Genomic DNA, 15,817 nt, shown 5'->3' with positions numbered 1-15,817 from the left:
GGTTTTGTTTCTTTAAGGTTGATCATTGTTATTTGCTGTGGGCTTTGTGGAGATGCAGCCTGTGTGGAGATCTGGATCTTGGGTCAGGGGGACTTCTTCTATCTGGGCTCCTGACCTCAAACCTAGATCGGATGCTGCTCAGTCTTTTTACACTTTGTCAGTTCAGTAGCTTCTCATCCTTCATCACTCTCTTGGATCCAAAGTTGCTGGTTGCTGAACATTAGAAAATAAATAAAATCATGTTTTTAGACTTCAGTCATGATTTTCACAATAAAGGTCTGCCTGTGAAAGAAACACTGCAAGACTTTTATTGTGTTAACTGACTAATTACGGCAGCTCTGAATTTTTTCAAGACATCATGAAGGAAGAGTTTGTGTTAATGGTGAAATTTAAAAGTATGTTGTCCTCAGACCGTCGACTATTTGTCTTCTGAATGTGGTTTGACAAACTTCAGACAGGCTGCAGGTTCCTGGTTCACCTTCCACACCAAGGTCCTTCATGTCTTCCATTTGCCACTTACTGAGGTCACTGACATTTCGTGATCTGTGCTTCGTCACCATGTGTCACTGTGGAGGTCTACAGAGACTCTCTGGACCTCATGTCTTGGTTTTTGTCCTGACAGACTGGACTCCAGTCCAGTTCATCTTAAGGAAACAGGAAGAACTTGACGACAAAGAATCTAAAAACTTTCAAATGGGAGATTTTCACTTTTTTTATTTTATGATAAATCATTTTCACTTAAAATAAAGGTCACAGTGCTGAAGCGAAGGGTCACGGAAACCGTCAGAGCACCAACAGGAATGATGGCGTCGTCGCTGGGGAGTCGAACCTGCAGCTCTGTTCGTCCAACTCACCGGTGACGACCTTCTCAGCTGGAAAATGACCACGAGGATCTTCTTACCGCAGGACACGAGTCTGGATTTCAAAGTTTGTACCTGTGAAGTACGGTTCCACATTGGTTCCATCATGTTTGTATTACATCCAAGATTCCCAGTGATGGGGCACAGACCACATTTAGTTCAGTTTCTCTAATGTACAATGTGGTGTTTTCCAAAAACCCTTTTCAGACAAACCAGCCAAGAAGAAACAACCAGGACGTGAAGGGTTGTATAGAACTGAACCTTGAATTTGCAGATTTTTGGAGCGGAACAGCGACACGACCTGCTGCTGGAAAGAACCATTTCAAAATATAGTTTTTAACCTGTTAGCTTTAGTTACTCCTGAGCAGTGTCTCACAGGTTTTAATGATTAACGTGTTCTTCGACAATGAATCTTTTCAAACCACACTTTTCTTCGTTAAACTAAGTCCACAGCTCCTTCAGCCACTTCATTTAATAAGATCATAACCTGAGCACTCAACTGTGAGGTCTTTTACATATGGTGAAGCTTTATATGTGAGGATCTTACATTCTGACACTGGCTTTGTTAGAGGTGAGATCTGTTAGCAGCTGAACAATCATTAGAGTACAATATGTACCTGTACAATGTTGCAGATAGACTTTCACCCGTTCTCCGCCTTAGCAAACGAGCTTCTACCCAGATTACACGTTTTATTCATCACAATCTGTAAAGTAACGCTGTCAGACAAACGGAGTAAAAGCACAAAATAAATAGACACTAATAGTAAAGTACAAGTTGGGACTCTGCTGCATGTCAGCCACGGGTATTTCTACTGGAGTATTTTCATTTTCTACTACATTTATTGGATAACTAGTTCCGTTTCAAATTCAGATTAATATTATAGAACTATTGCTGATGATATGTACTGGTGATATTAAACTGTAAATGAATTCCAACTGTAATTACTAGATAGCAAACTGCTCATCATTAAAATAAGCTGCTGCCTCTATCTGCTTGTTCACTGCTACAACATTAGAAGACAGTGATTTCAGCTTTACTCACTCTGGAAAAGCTCTATTTACTGTGGATGGAGAAACTGCAACAAAACGTGCATTTACCTGGTTTAACGCAGTCTGACTGAGCTGGAGTGAGCTGACGACCACAAACACAATCTACTAAACTAAATCAACACCGATTTATTATTTACAACCTGAAAGTTCTTCATACAGTTTCTGCATGAAGTCAGTTTTTCAAACTTTTAGGAGACGCAGACGCAGTCTGACAGTCAAGTCCTGAAGCAGAAACAGCACAAAGATACTTCATGTCTGGTTTTGTAGGATCTGTTTTTCACGCTCGTGTTTTTACGAGTTACATTAAACTTCCTGAACAGAAAGAGAAAGATGCTTTTAGGAGTTTAGTTTTAATCTTTACGTCACAAAATATTAAAGTAACCATGAAAGAAGATGTGCGTTTCCTAATGCGGACGTCCACCTGAAACACACTGATCCAGCTCGAGTCAACAACCAGGCAGCTGGTTCAACAATTACATCCACATCCACAAATCCACAGAAACAAATGGGTGTAAACAAAATTTTATTTTATTCGCCTCTTTGAGAGAAACAACAGTTGAGGAGTTAGAGTTCAGAGATTTGTAGGAATACACACCAGAGATGAAGAGGAGAGGGGGGTTGTGGGTAATAACTGATCTACTAACATCACCATGCAGACACACGCACACAGGAAGTCAGCAGAGAGGATCATGGGAAGCTGTCGTCATCGTCTTCAGCCATTTCTTTGGCGAACTCCAGATCCTGCTGCTCACGTTCCCGACGCTCCTGAATGCGACACACACACACACACAGAAATTTTATGTGAAAATTTCATTCACAGAAACTTTACATGACAAATTCTATTTTCTCAGGAAGGTAAATACATTTTAGTAAATGGGATTTGATGGTTTAACAGTTTAACATTATAGTTAAAATAAAAACTGAAATGACTCCAGCAGCTGCTCGTTTCTTCCTCCTCCTAATTTTTCACTTCATTTTTATCCTGCAACTCATCAGAGACAATAAACATTTCTGATTTTCATCTTGCTCCAGAAAGCAGAGTTTCCAGCCCAGACCACGTTCTTCACCACAGACATGCGTCAGGTTGTCAGAGATGATCACAAGCTGCTGTCACAAACCCACGTCTCCGAAATTAACTGATAAACTGCTTTTTTAGTTTTCGTTTTCATTTTAGACGTTTGCTTCAAATGACAAATGTCGCGTCACATGAAAATCCACGTTCTGAATCTTTCAGTTCAGTTTTTGTCTTTGTTAAAATCTTTTTTATATCATCATGTGAACATAACATCAGGTTCTCAGTAAAATCTGAATCATATCAACACCGTTACTTCACGTCTGTGGGGAAATAAAACCATCTGGATCTGAAAAGAAGTAAGCTCCTTTTTGCTGGTTTAAGGCTTGTTGCTATGACAACAGATCCAGACAAATTCACTGAGATGAATGACGGCGCGGCCACGATCATCGTGCGTGTTCAGAGTTTACTGCTGTTTGTGGTTGTGTGTGTGTGTGTGTGTGTGTGTGTGTGTGTTACCTCTGCTGACTCCAGGTCTTTGTTGTAAGCTTTAGGAGGAAACCTCATGGCCTGCAGGAGGAGACACAGACAGATGAGGTGTCTGAATCTTTATTCTTCTCAAGGACAAACATGACTCCTAAACTAACTTGTTATGATGTAATCAATTACTACAATTAAACCGTAATTAACTGTGTGTCTTCAACTTCACCGTTTTAACTCTGTGAAGTCCACCTTTCTTAAGGGAGCTCGGTTTATTTCAACTAAACTCATCGAGCTGGACGATGCGTCCATTTCTTGGAAACAGTAACAGAACTGTCAGAAACATGTTTTCTGAACTAAGGACAAAGTGAAACACAGTTTAAAGAGATTTTACTCGTCATGCATGTTTATATTTGTGTTAATGATTCACAAGGCCTCAGAACAACAGGGGGATCAAATCCACATTGAAGCCGGTTTCTGCCGTTCGTACTGGTTCATCTGAACTTAATAAGAATCAGCAGAGAAACTGGAAGTTTTAAACGGTAGTTTTGGAAGATACAACAACAAGCCTCAGATTTGGTTTGAATAAACCCTTTATGAAACATTTATCTATTAAATAGTGACTGTGTGACCACTTGAAATAAAAGGACATTAAAATAACCAGTAGAAAACAAAATAAAAACTGCAGCATATTATTGTTTCATGACATCTAATAGTCACAGATGAATTTGAATGGCATGTTGTTGCCACAGGAGACTCTGAACCACTACGATGTAGAAGAACCTGTTGGTCAGCTACTGTTTTTTTTTTATAGCCGAGCCAGTCTTGTGTGTCGTGTGACATTTAACCTGACTTCAACCTTTCTCTAACACTAACCAGTTACCTCTCCACCTTGTAATGGTCATTAGAGAATCTCCCAGGACCCATTTCATCATAACATCAAACCTCTTCAGAGACATCAAGTCAGATCAAAACGCTGCAAATACCTTACCTGGAACAAGTATTTTAAAAAAGCTTCAGGTGTGTTACCTTGACAGACATGTTGTGAATGTCCAAGCAGAAGGAGATTCTCTGGTGAAAAGCCAGCTGAGGCTCTCTGGTCCCATAGATATCCATTGTCTCCTTTGATTGGACGAAACCTTTCTCGTGGTTGATGCTCGCCTCGATCACTCCGTCACGAATTGCCTGAACCACACAAACAGATCTCATGAAAACAGCAGGACACAGCTGAGCCATCCACCGGGCTACAGGCCAGTCTTAAGCACTTCTGACCCGTTTAATGTCAGTGTGCTCTCTGTTCCCGTCAGCCGGTGGGACCCTTCCACAAGTTTTTACCCAGTCTTGTTGGGGCAGCTGTGGTTCAGGAGGTCTACCAATCATGGGATCTGTGGTTCGATTCCTAGCTCTCCTGTCACATGTCAAAGTGCCTGTGGGCAAGATACTGAACTGCAAGTTGCCCCCTGTGATTCAGGCAGCTTTGCCATCGGTGTGTGGAAATGGGTGAATTTCTTACATTTATCATATTCTATGTCTGTAAGTTTGACTTTGGGTCGTCAGCTGTTGTTTTGTTCAAACTGAGTTTTATTTGCTTTGGTTTACGGTCAACATTTCACCTTATGTGCTAATAAAGTCCAGATGTCAGATTAAGTCCAAATCTGTTCGTGTTCTGTTCAGTGTTCAGACAGAAATAATCATTTCACCTTCCAGTTCTCTAGTAACCCCCCTCCCCAAAACACACAATACAGCATCAAAACGCAGGTTTACACCGATTTTATCACAATGACCTTGAGCTCGGTGCAGCCTGTGCTCCATTTTTACCTCCTGACTTCTTAGTTCACAACAACAACAAATATTGATTTTAACTGAAGGGGGCCAGCAGCACATTATATCATTGATCACACTGAACTGAGAGGACACCGGCAGGTCTGGTTGCAGCTCCTCAGCTCAGACAATCTTCAGTTTAGGTCAAACCCAGTATATAAAGACAGACGTAGTGATGTGTGACAGTTTCTTGCAGTGGTTGATCCAACACGCTGCTGCTGGGCCTCAGCAAACAACCTGCCGACACCAGCTCTGATCCAATAAGCATGAGTTTCTCACACCCTGCAGAACTGGTTTGTGAGGTACTCCAGGGCTCTGTTGTTATGAAGCCCGTGAACCACACTGAGCTGAGGCTCTTTGGTTAATTCCTCCACCCAAGCTGCAGGAAATGAGGACTGGACTCTTGGGTTTGAACCATAAATCAACTGAAGCTGAAGTTTTCCCAAACATTCCACCCAGAGAAGGATTTTTTTTTTTTTGGGTGCATTTATCACACAATGTCATCATGGTGTTAAAGTCTCATTTCCTCATGTGTGCATCTCCCATTGATTCAAATTAACTTAAATCAACTTTTTATATTTTCAGACATACAACAGCTGTTGATGCAGAAATTAAGCTTCTGAATCACCGAATGTTGAAATCAGTTCAGAGTCACATGGTGACATCTGCTGATCAAACTGCTGCCGTTACACGTGTACGGACAGACTTAATGTGAGTGTTGAACTGCTTTATTCAATAGAGCAGTGGAGCTGGTGTTCAAGACTAAACCATCTTAAAACGTAATGTAATGCTGTAAGTCTGTAATGACTCCATGTAGACATGAGTGACAAATTCAGGCATGCTTTAAATATATAATAATATGAACCTGTCAAGACCAGAGAGGCTGCACTATACGACAAACCTCACATCCATGTTTTTAATAGTATTTATTTTAATAGTCAAGATACCATTGTTACCTTGGCAACGATGAACTCTGCGTCCTCTGGGCTGTCGAGCTGCAGCTTCTGAGCAATGTCGGCCAGAGAGATGCGAGAGTATGACAGGTTGATCATACGCACACCTAAACACACACAAAAACATTTGTTTTGTTTACATGTGAATAAATATTCACATGACAGGTCGTTAACCCCCCAATCCCCCCTCACCGGTCTTGATGACATTGTGTCTCAGGCGGATGATGAGCGTGTACGTCCCATCTGTCTGAAACTTCTCCCCAAACTGCTCCAACACCTGGTTAAACTTGGCCAGGTTACCGGTTCTCACAGCTACACGGAAGAAACAATTATTATCACCGACCGGAATCTAATTCTTCTTACAATACAAAATAATTTTAATCAGTAAAATAATCCACAAACGTCTTCAAATATAAATGAATCAGCTTATTGTCACAGACATTATGTGAGATAATAAAGAGATCAAGTTTTGGATTGCTGTTAGAACTGAGAGGCTGTATTACGTTAAGGTCCACAGAAGTATGTTTTTGTGTATAAATACTGACCCTGTGTCAGGAGAAAGTACGGCATCAGTGATCTTTTGAGAGATGGTTGTCTGAACTGAAGTCTGTCAGGAATCTCTCCCAACAACAATTCCACCACAATCAGCAGCTTATGGACCTGAAAACAGACACATTTAATGTTTCTGCTACTGTTAACATCTGTACAACCACCAAGCTGATGTTAAACCATCCTCCCCAGTGTCTACAGACCGTCTGTTTGAAGCCCACGGCTGTGTGTTGTGGAGCTTTCCTCAGAGCATTGGTCAGAGTCCTGCGAGCCTCCGAGTACTCCAGCTGAATCGCCTTAATGCGACCTGATGTCACACAGGTAAAGATACAGGTGTTTACAGGTGCATAGCAGGAATTGCAACTGCTAAACATAAAAATCAATTCTGAATTTAACACAATTTGTTTTCTGTAGCACAATGTGAAACTTGGAGGAACAAAAACAATAAAACTGTCAGAAAGTAAAAATCGAGTTAAACTCAAATAGAAATAGAAAACAAACAATAGACAAATTTACAACAATCTGCTCACATATAAATTCATTTATTAAGCAATAAAATTAAATAAAAATCAAGTACATTTTAAACAGATTGTCTGTAGTAAGAAGCTCACCTGTGTAGTAGAGGTACCTGGCCCACTCGTTGTTGTTGGCCAGTTCAGGAAACACCGATTTGGACACCAGCTTCTCAGCCTGGTCGTACAGGTTGAAGTGCAGGTAGTTCCTCAGCAACAGGTTGAGAAGAACGGCCTGACCGTCTGCGTCGTGACGAAGAGTCGCCGTACGGAGGCGAGTGTGGAGGAAGCTGAAGAGTTAAAAACAGAGACGAAGCCTTGAAAACCAGGTCATGTGTGTCTGTACACATCTGCTGTTGGGAAGATTAGATAGAGTAGAGATGTCTGTAAACTAAATGTTCACAAGAGTCCACAAAATGTCAACCTGCAGTCCAACATTTGTTCACATATTTAAAAAGAAAAACATGAATCACTAAACTTGGCACCAACAGATAAGTTGTTGTAGTTCTCTATCCCCACATTTCTATCCAGCTCTAACTGTAAACACAATACAGACCTGTGTGTCAGTGTGTACTTGTATGTGTACCTGCGTATGGTGTCAAACTGGTTGAGGAACTCGTACACTCTGGCGTGGTAATAATAACACTTCGCAGCTACCAGATCCAGAGCTCTGCGGTTCTTAGATCCGATTTTCTGTAGCAGGTCGTCTGACACTTTTTGAGCCTGAAAATAAGAACCATCATCAAAATGAACAATATCATCAAACATCAGGTCAACTCTTCCACATTTAACTGGGTCAAGTGCACAGCCTACAAACTCTAAACTGAACATAAATGTGTCTGTAGCAAATATCTGATTGGATTTTAAATCATTTTGTTCTTTCTGAGATTGTGTTTGTGATATTTTACAAAAACCAAACGGCTCTAATGGACAAACTGTTTATCAAACACTGAAACATGTTAAAAGGGAAAGGGAGACTAATCTAATCCTACTTTCACACACAGGTGAGCAGTCAGACACACAGACAGGCGAGTAGTCAGACCTCCGTGTATCTCTTGTTGTTGGTCAGGTGAACCACCAGCAGCAGCTGCAGGTAAGCCTCCACCTCTGGCAGCAGAGGAGCTGACGCTGCTTTACCTGTCCTCGGACGAAACTGGACATCTCCTTCAGCCATCTCCATCGGCTACGAGACACAGTCAGCAGGTGTCAGTAAAATTTTAAATCATCATTTAGCTCAGCTTTTATTGTGCAGAGCTTCTGTTCATCTGTTTGAAGCCAACTGATCAACATGGTTTCTGTGTATGATCTATAGACTAAATCGACGACTTAGTATGGATGACGAAAAAAAAGTCACTGATTATGTTCTTACCTCCTCCAGGAAGCCCAGCAGGAAGTCTCTGGTGTTGGCGTTGTTGGTGAAGAAGCCGCATATGGCTTTATGCAGCACATTGGTGTTGAGGCGGCGGCTAGTGGATGGTAATGCACGCAGAGCACGAAGAACAAACCGAGGCTCCTTTCCTGACACCGCCTTCTCTATCTGTTTCACGTGCTCCTTAATGTCTGAGGAGAAGGGAGGTAGAGTATTAGCAAGGTTTCAGAACTCATTCAGAGGTTCATTAATAAATTGACACATTTAGGCTTCAGTTAGTTTCTTATATGTCGTCATATTCTGTCTCAGACAGAAAAAGTAAACACTTAACAACTCGTATCCCAACTTTTACTGGTACTGAGGATTTTCCATTGGCCATAAGCAAACATTCAGGAAGCATATAGATAGATAGATAGATAGATAGATAGATAGATAGATAGATAGATATGCATGTGTGTGTGTGTGTGTGTGTGTGTGTGTGTGTCGGGGGGGGGGGGGGGGGGGTGTCAAACATCACCGATTAATTAACTTTCACAGAAACTACGGACAGGTCTTGAGTGGTTTTTGATCTAACCTACTCTCGTGTGGTCCGAACAGAAAAACGGTTAAAAGACTTTAGCATGAAATTCTGTTTACTTCATCTTCATATTTCCTGTTTTTAAATTCACGCTTCATCACAGCGGTCAACGTTAGTTAGCCGCTATGCTAAAATGCTAACAGTCGCTGTGCTAATGTTGTCGTCTTTAAACCGGACCCACAGTGGACCGGCTCCTGTACCGGACTCTCCAAGGGGCTATAACCCTTTTATTTAACCTTCGTCTTACCGTCCAGGGTGAGACTGTCCAGCTCCTTGGGCTGTTTAACCGCGTTAGCCGTCTCCTCCTCCGGCATCTCCACATCCTGCGGCTGCGGGCCCGGCTCCTTCGGCTTCTCGGCTTTGGAGTCCCGGCCTCCCGCTTTGTCCCGTCGCTTGGCCGCTGTCTCCTTCATGATGTCTGGACACTAAACAGCGGACACACGGACAGAATAATCCCCTCTGTCCGTAAAGACAGTTAAATTAAAGCGGCTGTTATCTGCAGAGTCACCGCCGCTCGCTTCACTTCGTTCTCACAATGACTGGCAACTATTATGAAGCGCAGAGGATTGTGGGATACCGTAGGCGACATGAGCTGATCGCAGATGAAAAGATCACACTCAGATAATCGATAGCAGAACGATCATAGCTCGATTGTCTCTTCATGCTGAGGCAGCAAATAATGAGACAGTTTCCTCCTCAAATATGAGACAGAAATAAAAGAAATACACCACAGGTTATTTTACACATGTACAAATGTTTATTCTTAAAGGTAAGAAAGAATGTCTGTATTTAGAGAAAGTTATTTTTATTTATTTTATTTTATTTATTCAGTAACATGCTTTAATTTAAAAAGGTAAAGAATAAATAAATCAGGATTCACTCTGGTTTTTATGCTGATTTATCCTAATTAAAACAAATACAGTCTTTACCCGAGTCGTCATTTAGAGTCAGTGAGACCTAGTTATTTCTTCAAATCAGTCTTACAGGACTCACCTGGGTAAGAAAACTCAGTGTCAGTTACATGTTTCAATGCATTTATTCACCTACAATTTGGTTCCACTGATAACAAAGGTTCCATCTCCAGTGTTTAACAAAGCATCAAATAAAAGGCTGAAATTCTGAACTTTTATCTCATATCCATCTTTTGATCATTTGAAACTGAAACATCTTCAGTGTACAGTTTTGTTTTATTATTGTGAAGCAAATTCTCAGCACTCCCCTATTAAAAAATTTAAATAAGAAGGAATAGAGGTGATGGATAACTCCATTACAGCTTCTTTCCTTCTTAATTTCTCTGCATGAACAAAAGCTCAGTCTAGTGGAAACAGAGCTGAGGAAGTCTCTAATGAGGCAATAAAAGCCTGTTCCACGGACATAAAGATGATGTGAGATCTCCCAGGGTTTGATTTTCTCTGCAGTCGGTTTGTCAGTCAGTCATAGTGACAGTTAACGCTTTAATGATTGGCACAGTTCAAACGTCCTGATAAAAAATACAGTGAGTGTTGGAGCAGATTCAGGAGCTCAGAGTTCAAATGACAAGAAAAGAAACATGGACGACGTGAGGAGGAACATCGCTGCTGTTGCTGGGAGGCGGTTACCACAGCAACAGCTTTAATTAAGTATGCAAAGTCAAACAACACAACTAACCGTTTTGCTTTAATGATCTGTGCTCAGGAGCCCTTGAAGAAGTTCCAGAGCTCTTGGAAATGCTATCAGGAATTAATGAAAATGTTCTGGAATGCTCTTTGGATGAGTTGTACAAATTAGTGAGCAACATCTGGAAGTTCCTGAAAAAGTCTTTTAGTCTGGTAGAGTTCCAGAATGTTCGATGGGCCTTGAAGAAGTTCCAGACGTTCTAGAGGAAGAGTAAGAGGCTGTCAAAATGGTTTCAGAAGTCTTGGAAAAAGTTCTAGAGGTTCTGAATGGGCTTCAGTAGTCAAGGAAAATGTGTCCCTGAATAAGTTCCAGGTCACTGAATCATTTCTAGGAGTCAGGTAGAGTCAGTAAAAAAGAATTTATAGAAGTTCTAATTGTCTCTATAGGCCCTGAAGAGGTTTCAGAGGTCCATGCAATGGTTCCAAAAGTCCTTGAGGAAGCTCCAGAGGTCCTTGCCTTCCTGGTTTAGGAAATCCTTGAGGACAGTGTTAGAAGAACTCCTGGGTCCTTAAAGAGGTTGTCCTTCATGTGGTTCTAAGGGTCCTTGAAAAGTATCCACAGACCCTAGAACAATTTCCAAGGGTCCTTAGAGACGGTTTACTGATCCTTGAGAAGATAAGAGGTTTATCTGTGGAAGATCTATAGGCTCATGAAGAACTTCAAGAACTACTGAAGAGGTGGACATAGAGTGTCAAATGACACAGCGAACCAGAGGATTCCAGGTCCATTACAGGACATAGCCACCATTCCGTGGTCTAGTTCCTGACACCAGTCCCCCCAGTATGAATATAAATGACCTCCTCCAGGACGCATGTGTCCTCTACACCTGGCGGCTCTGCAGAGACTTGAGGTACTCCATGTGCCGACGGGCGTGCTCCTGGTTCTGGTGGATGTAGTAGAACAGGTAGGAGAAGAGCATGAAGAACCAGAGGAACATGGTGATGAGCATCACCACGTCGATGGTTCTCCTCACAGACAGACACAGATCCCAGTCCTCCACCAGTAAGACCACCGGTATCCCAACAGTTCCTGGAACGCAAGACACAGAGATTTACACCATGAAATAGTCTGTGTCGTAACGGAACACAGTGAATATGATGTAACAACACGTGACAACACATCTACACGATGTAACACAAACTATTAACTGAATGTAACATTTCCATTTATAATAAACGAGATACACAAGATGTAGAGAAAATATATAAGTCAAGGAGGAGAATTTTAATGTCAAGTGTTCTAGGAAGAACTGTTTCTGTTTCACGAGGAGTAAGTGAAAGATTTTTTAAATTTTATTTAAGATTTAGTTGCAGAGAAAGTTGTGGAAGAGTTCTGTTCTCTTTTTAAAGCTCGTTCCACCTTCATAAATTATAATACACTTGTAATACAGTGGGAAGAACAGAATGTAGAATAAGATTTAATAAACCTGTGTAATGGAACAATGTCATTTTAAAAGTCCTAATTGAATATGTAACTTTACATCACCGACCTTCTCTCTGACCTTTCTGAGACTGGTTTTGTTTTGTACTAAACAACGTCACCTCGCGAACTGATGGGTGCAAACATACCGAGGTTTGGAATGTCAGAACTTTGACAGATGACCTGAGCCAGAGAGTCTGGGTCCAGATCCAACAGAGGCAGCGACAGCTGAACACAAACACAGAATCATTTCAGCTCAGAATCAGCTGCTCTTCTGATTCCAAGGTATTACAAAAATATCTTCTTATCATTTACAGGTTCACACTCCAAGAAGTCCTCTCTTAAGTCACCTGCAGAGATTCAACTCACCTGCATCTTGCAGTCGCAGTGCCAGGGGTTGTGCGAGAGGTTGGCGAGAACTCCCAGGTCTCCGAGCACTGCCGGGTCCAACGTGGACAGACGATTGGAAGACAGGTCCAGGAAATGAAGGGAAGATGCCAAACCCCGGAAACACCCGGCCTCCAGTAAGGAGAGCTGAGAGGAAACAGGAGACATTAGTTTCTACGCCTCCTGTGTGTAAACTGGTCTGAAAAGGTGCAGGTTCAGTACCTGGTTGTGGGACAGGTCGAGCTCGGTGAGCAGAAACAGATTAGAGAAAGAGTCGGCTGGCAGATATCTCAGCAGGTTTTTATCCAGATGCAGATGAATGGTGAGATTGGAGAGGCCGACAGGTACCTGACGACATGAACACACATGAGCAGGTTAGAATTAAACTGGAACAGACAGAGTCATCACAAAGCTTTGATAAAACCTGGTCTCCGTATCACCATGAAAAGCCAGACCTGCGTCAGTCTCTGTCCACTGCAGCGGACCGTCATTCCCCCGTCCGGCATCTCCAGATGGTGGCAGACTTTGTTGGCGGAGACTCTGTCGCTGTGATGGACCACAGGTGACAGTGATGACGTCATCACCAGGTTGGACAAAGGGAGGATCAGAAGAAGAAGAAGAAGAAGAAGAACCATCCTGTGTGGTGAAACGTCCACCACAGAAGAAGAATGCTGCAGCAGGCTTGCGTTGTGGGACATTGTGTAAAGACCTTCTGCTGGAAAGAAGTAAAGCAGAGACGTCACCGTGACGTGAACACAGAGGCCAGTCCCTCTGGGTTTAAGCCTAAAACCAGAATCACTCCACTAACCAATCAAGTTGCAGTTTCTATGCACATTTGTTCAGACCCATATTCTCATATACTCATCCATGAGTCCAAGCAGACGTGTTTCTGAGTGGTGCAGGTAAATGACAGAACAGCGGTTCTACCAAAGAACAGCTAAAACCTTGGATTAGCTGAATCAAAGTCTCGATGTTAATCCTGCAGAAACTAAAGCTAAAGCGGAAAAGACAAAGCGCATTTAACACATAACAGAAAACATTTATTTAAAGTTATTGTTGCAAAAGTGAGTCATACCAGTTACTGAGGGGTTCACATACTTTTACCACACAAAGATTTAAGATTGGATCATTTTCAACAATAACTGGGATGTCTTGGTCTCATCTGTTTAGTCGAGTTCCCTTCATCCAGTTTTAGGACTGTGGTGAAAATCTGCTCCTGTTTAAACAGAAGTAAAGAAAAACCTAAAGAGTGCACAAACGTTCAAACGCTGCTGTGTAAATATGAGTGAAACATGATTTCTACTTCAGCACAGCCTCAAGCGTTTGTCAGCAGGAAACCTGTTTGTGAATTTAGGTCAGTGATCTGCAGCTGTTTCAGCAAAGGTCAGAGGTCAGGAGGTCTTTTAGAGGAAACGTAACCATGGACTGAGGAGAAGATTGTATGAGAACAGAGTGAGAGGGAGGATAAGACGAGGGAACAAAGGAGGGAGGATCAGAGGAAGGATTACTGAAGAGAGTAAGACGATGATCAGATTAAAGCTCAGACCGAGAGCAGGGATTAAAGATTGAACAGGTGGAGCAGGAGAACACATCAGCTGATTCCTGACAGTGAGGTTTCATCGTTTCAGCATCATTTGAAAAAACAACCATCAAAACTCTTCATCTTCAATAAGTTAGTCTGAAGTACTATTATACTTTATGTACTTCCTTTACAGGTGGGATAGGTTCATAAATAAACATGATCCATTAGCTAATTATCCAGCACAATGCTAATTCATTGAAATAAATTACAATATGGATCAAATTATACAGGTTAAACTGAACCCTGCCCTCTGTAACAGTATTAGTAGTATTAGTAGTATTTATATTTACAGTACATGTTCTATATTGTACAATAGTGTACTTACAGTATATTACAGGATAGATTCAACTGTACAGAATATATTCAATTCTAGGATCATTTAATTAGACTTTATCTCACATTACAATACGGCTGATGTTATAATTTGATCATGTAACTAGAATATGATCAGTATTCTGTGTTAAACTAAAAATACTTTTACTAACTTTTTATTTTTCTTTATTTCTTTGGAAAATTTTAAGTCGACTTGAACACGTTCATGTAAAAAGTTTGTTCTGTAAAAGTTTTTCAACCTGAAAAAGTTGTTTCTGTAAAACTGCTGGACGACTTTAAACTTCTTTACTTCTGAACTTCTTCTTTACTTCTTTACTTCTTTACTTCTTTACTTCTTTACTTCTGAACTTCTTCTTTACTTCTTTACTTCTTTACTTCTTTACTTCTTTACTTCTGTACTTCTTTACTTCTGAACTTCTTCTTTACTTCTTTACTTCTTTACTTCTTTACTTCTTTATTTCTTTACTTCTGAACTTCTTCTTTACTTCTTTACTTCTTTACTTCTTTACTTCTTTATTTCTTTACTTCTGAACTTCTTCTTTACTTCTTTACTTCTTTACTTCTTTACTTCTTTACTTCTGAACTTCTTCTTTACTTCTTTACTTTTGTAATTTTTTACTTCTATACTTCTGTATTTCTTTATTTATGAACTTCTTCTTTACTTCTTTACTTCTGTACTCTACTTCTTTACTTCTGTACTTCTGTACTTATTTACTTTTGTACTTCTTTACTTCTATACTTCTTTATTACTTTACTTCTGAACTTCTTCTTTACTTCTGTACTTCTGTACTTATTTACTTTTGTACTTCTTTACTTCTGTACTTCTTTACTTCTGTACTTCTTTATTTCTTTACTTCTGAACTTCTTCTTTACTTCTTTTTTACTTCTTTACTTCTGTACTTCTTTACTTCTATACTTCTTTATTTCTTTACTTCTGAACTTCTTCTTTACTTCTTTTTTACTTCTTTACTTCTGTACTTATTTACTTCTGAACTTCTTCTTTACTTCTATACTTCTTTATTTCTTTACTTCTGAACTTCTTCTTTACTTCTTTTTTACTTCTTTACTTCTGTACTTATTTACTTCTGTACTTCTTTACTTCTGTACTTCTTTATTTCTTTACTTCTGAACTTCTTCTTTACTTCTTTTTTACTTCTTTACTTCTGTACTTATTTACTTCTGAACTTCTTCTTTACTTCTATACTTCTTTATTTCTTTACTTCTGAACTTCTTCTTTACTTCTTTTTTACTTCTTTA

General features: G+C 40.5%; 2 protein-coding genes across 2 annotated transcripts; both read right to left on the bottom strand.

Moving 5' to 3' along the window:
* Positions 1 to 2,420: 2,420 nt before the first annotated feature.
* Positions 2,421 to 9,752, bottom strand: psmd3 (proteasome 26S subunit, non-ATPase 3). Its single transcript, XM_026358511.1, has 12 exons — positions 9,431 to 9,752; positions 8,607 to 8,797; positions 8,280 to 8,420; positions 7,824 to 7,960; positions 7,337 to 7,527; positions 6,929 to 7,032; positions 6,722 to 6,836; positions 6,369 to 6,488; positions 6,180 to 6,283; positions 4,432 to 4,587; positions 3,442 to 3,492; positions 2,421 to 2,675 (listed from the first exon to the last, which is right to left on the bottom strand). Exons 1-12 carry the CDS (start codon positions 9,594 to 9,596, stop codon positions 2,598 to 2,600), a joined length of 1,554 nt encoding a protein of 517 aa, XP_026214296.1. The 5' UTR covers positions 9,597 to 9,752; the 3' UTR covers positions 2,421 to 2,597.
* Positions 9,753 to 11,659: 1,907 nt separating this feature from the next.
* On the bottom strand, positions 11,660 to 13,354 carry LOC113161636 (leucine-rich repeat-containing protein 3-like). Its single transcript, XM_026359379.1, has 5 exons — positions 13,101 to 13,354; positions 12,868 to 12,993; positions 12,628 to 12,792; positions 12,408 to 12,486; positions 11,660 to 11,868 (listed from the first exon to the last, which is right to left on the bottom strand). The coding sequence occupies exons 1-5, from the start codon at positions 13,341 to 13,343 to the stop codon at positions 11,660 to 11,662; spliced, it is 822 nt and encodes a 273-aa protein (XP_026215164.1). The 5' UTR covers positions 13,344 to 13,354.
* Positions 13,355 to 15,817: the final 2,463 nt, after the last annotated feature.

This window comes from Anabas testudineus, chromosome 8, assembly GCF_900324465.2.
Source record: "Anabas testudineus chromosome 8, fAnaTes1.2, whole genome shotgun sequence".
Taxonomy (NCBI): domain Eukaryota; kingdom Metazoa; phylum Chordata; class Actinopteri; order Anabantiformes; family Anabantidae; genus Anabas; species Anabas testudineus.
This window is presented reverse-complemented; position numbering and strand designations above follow the sequence as displayed.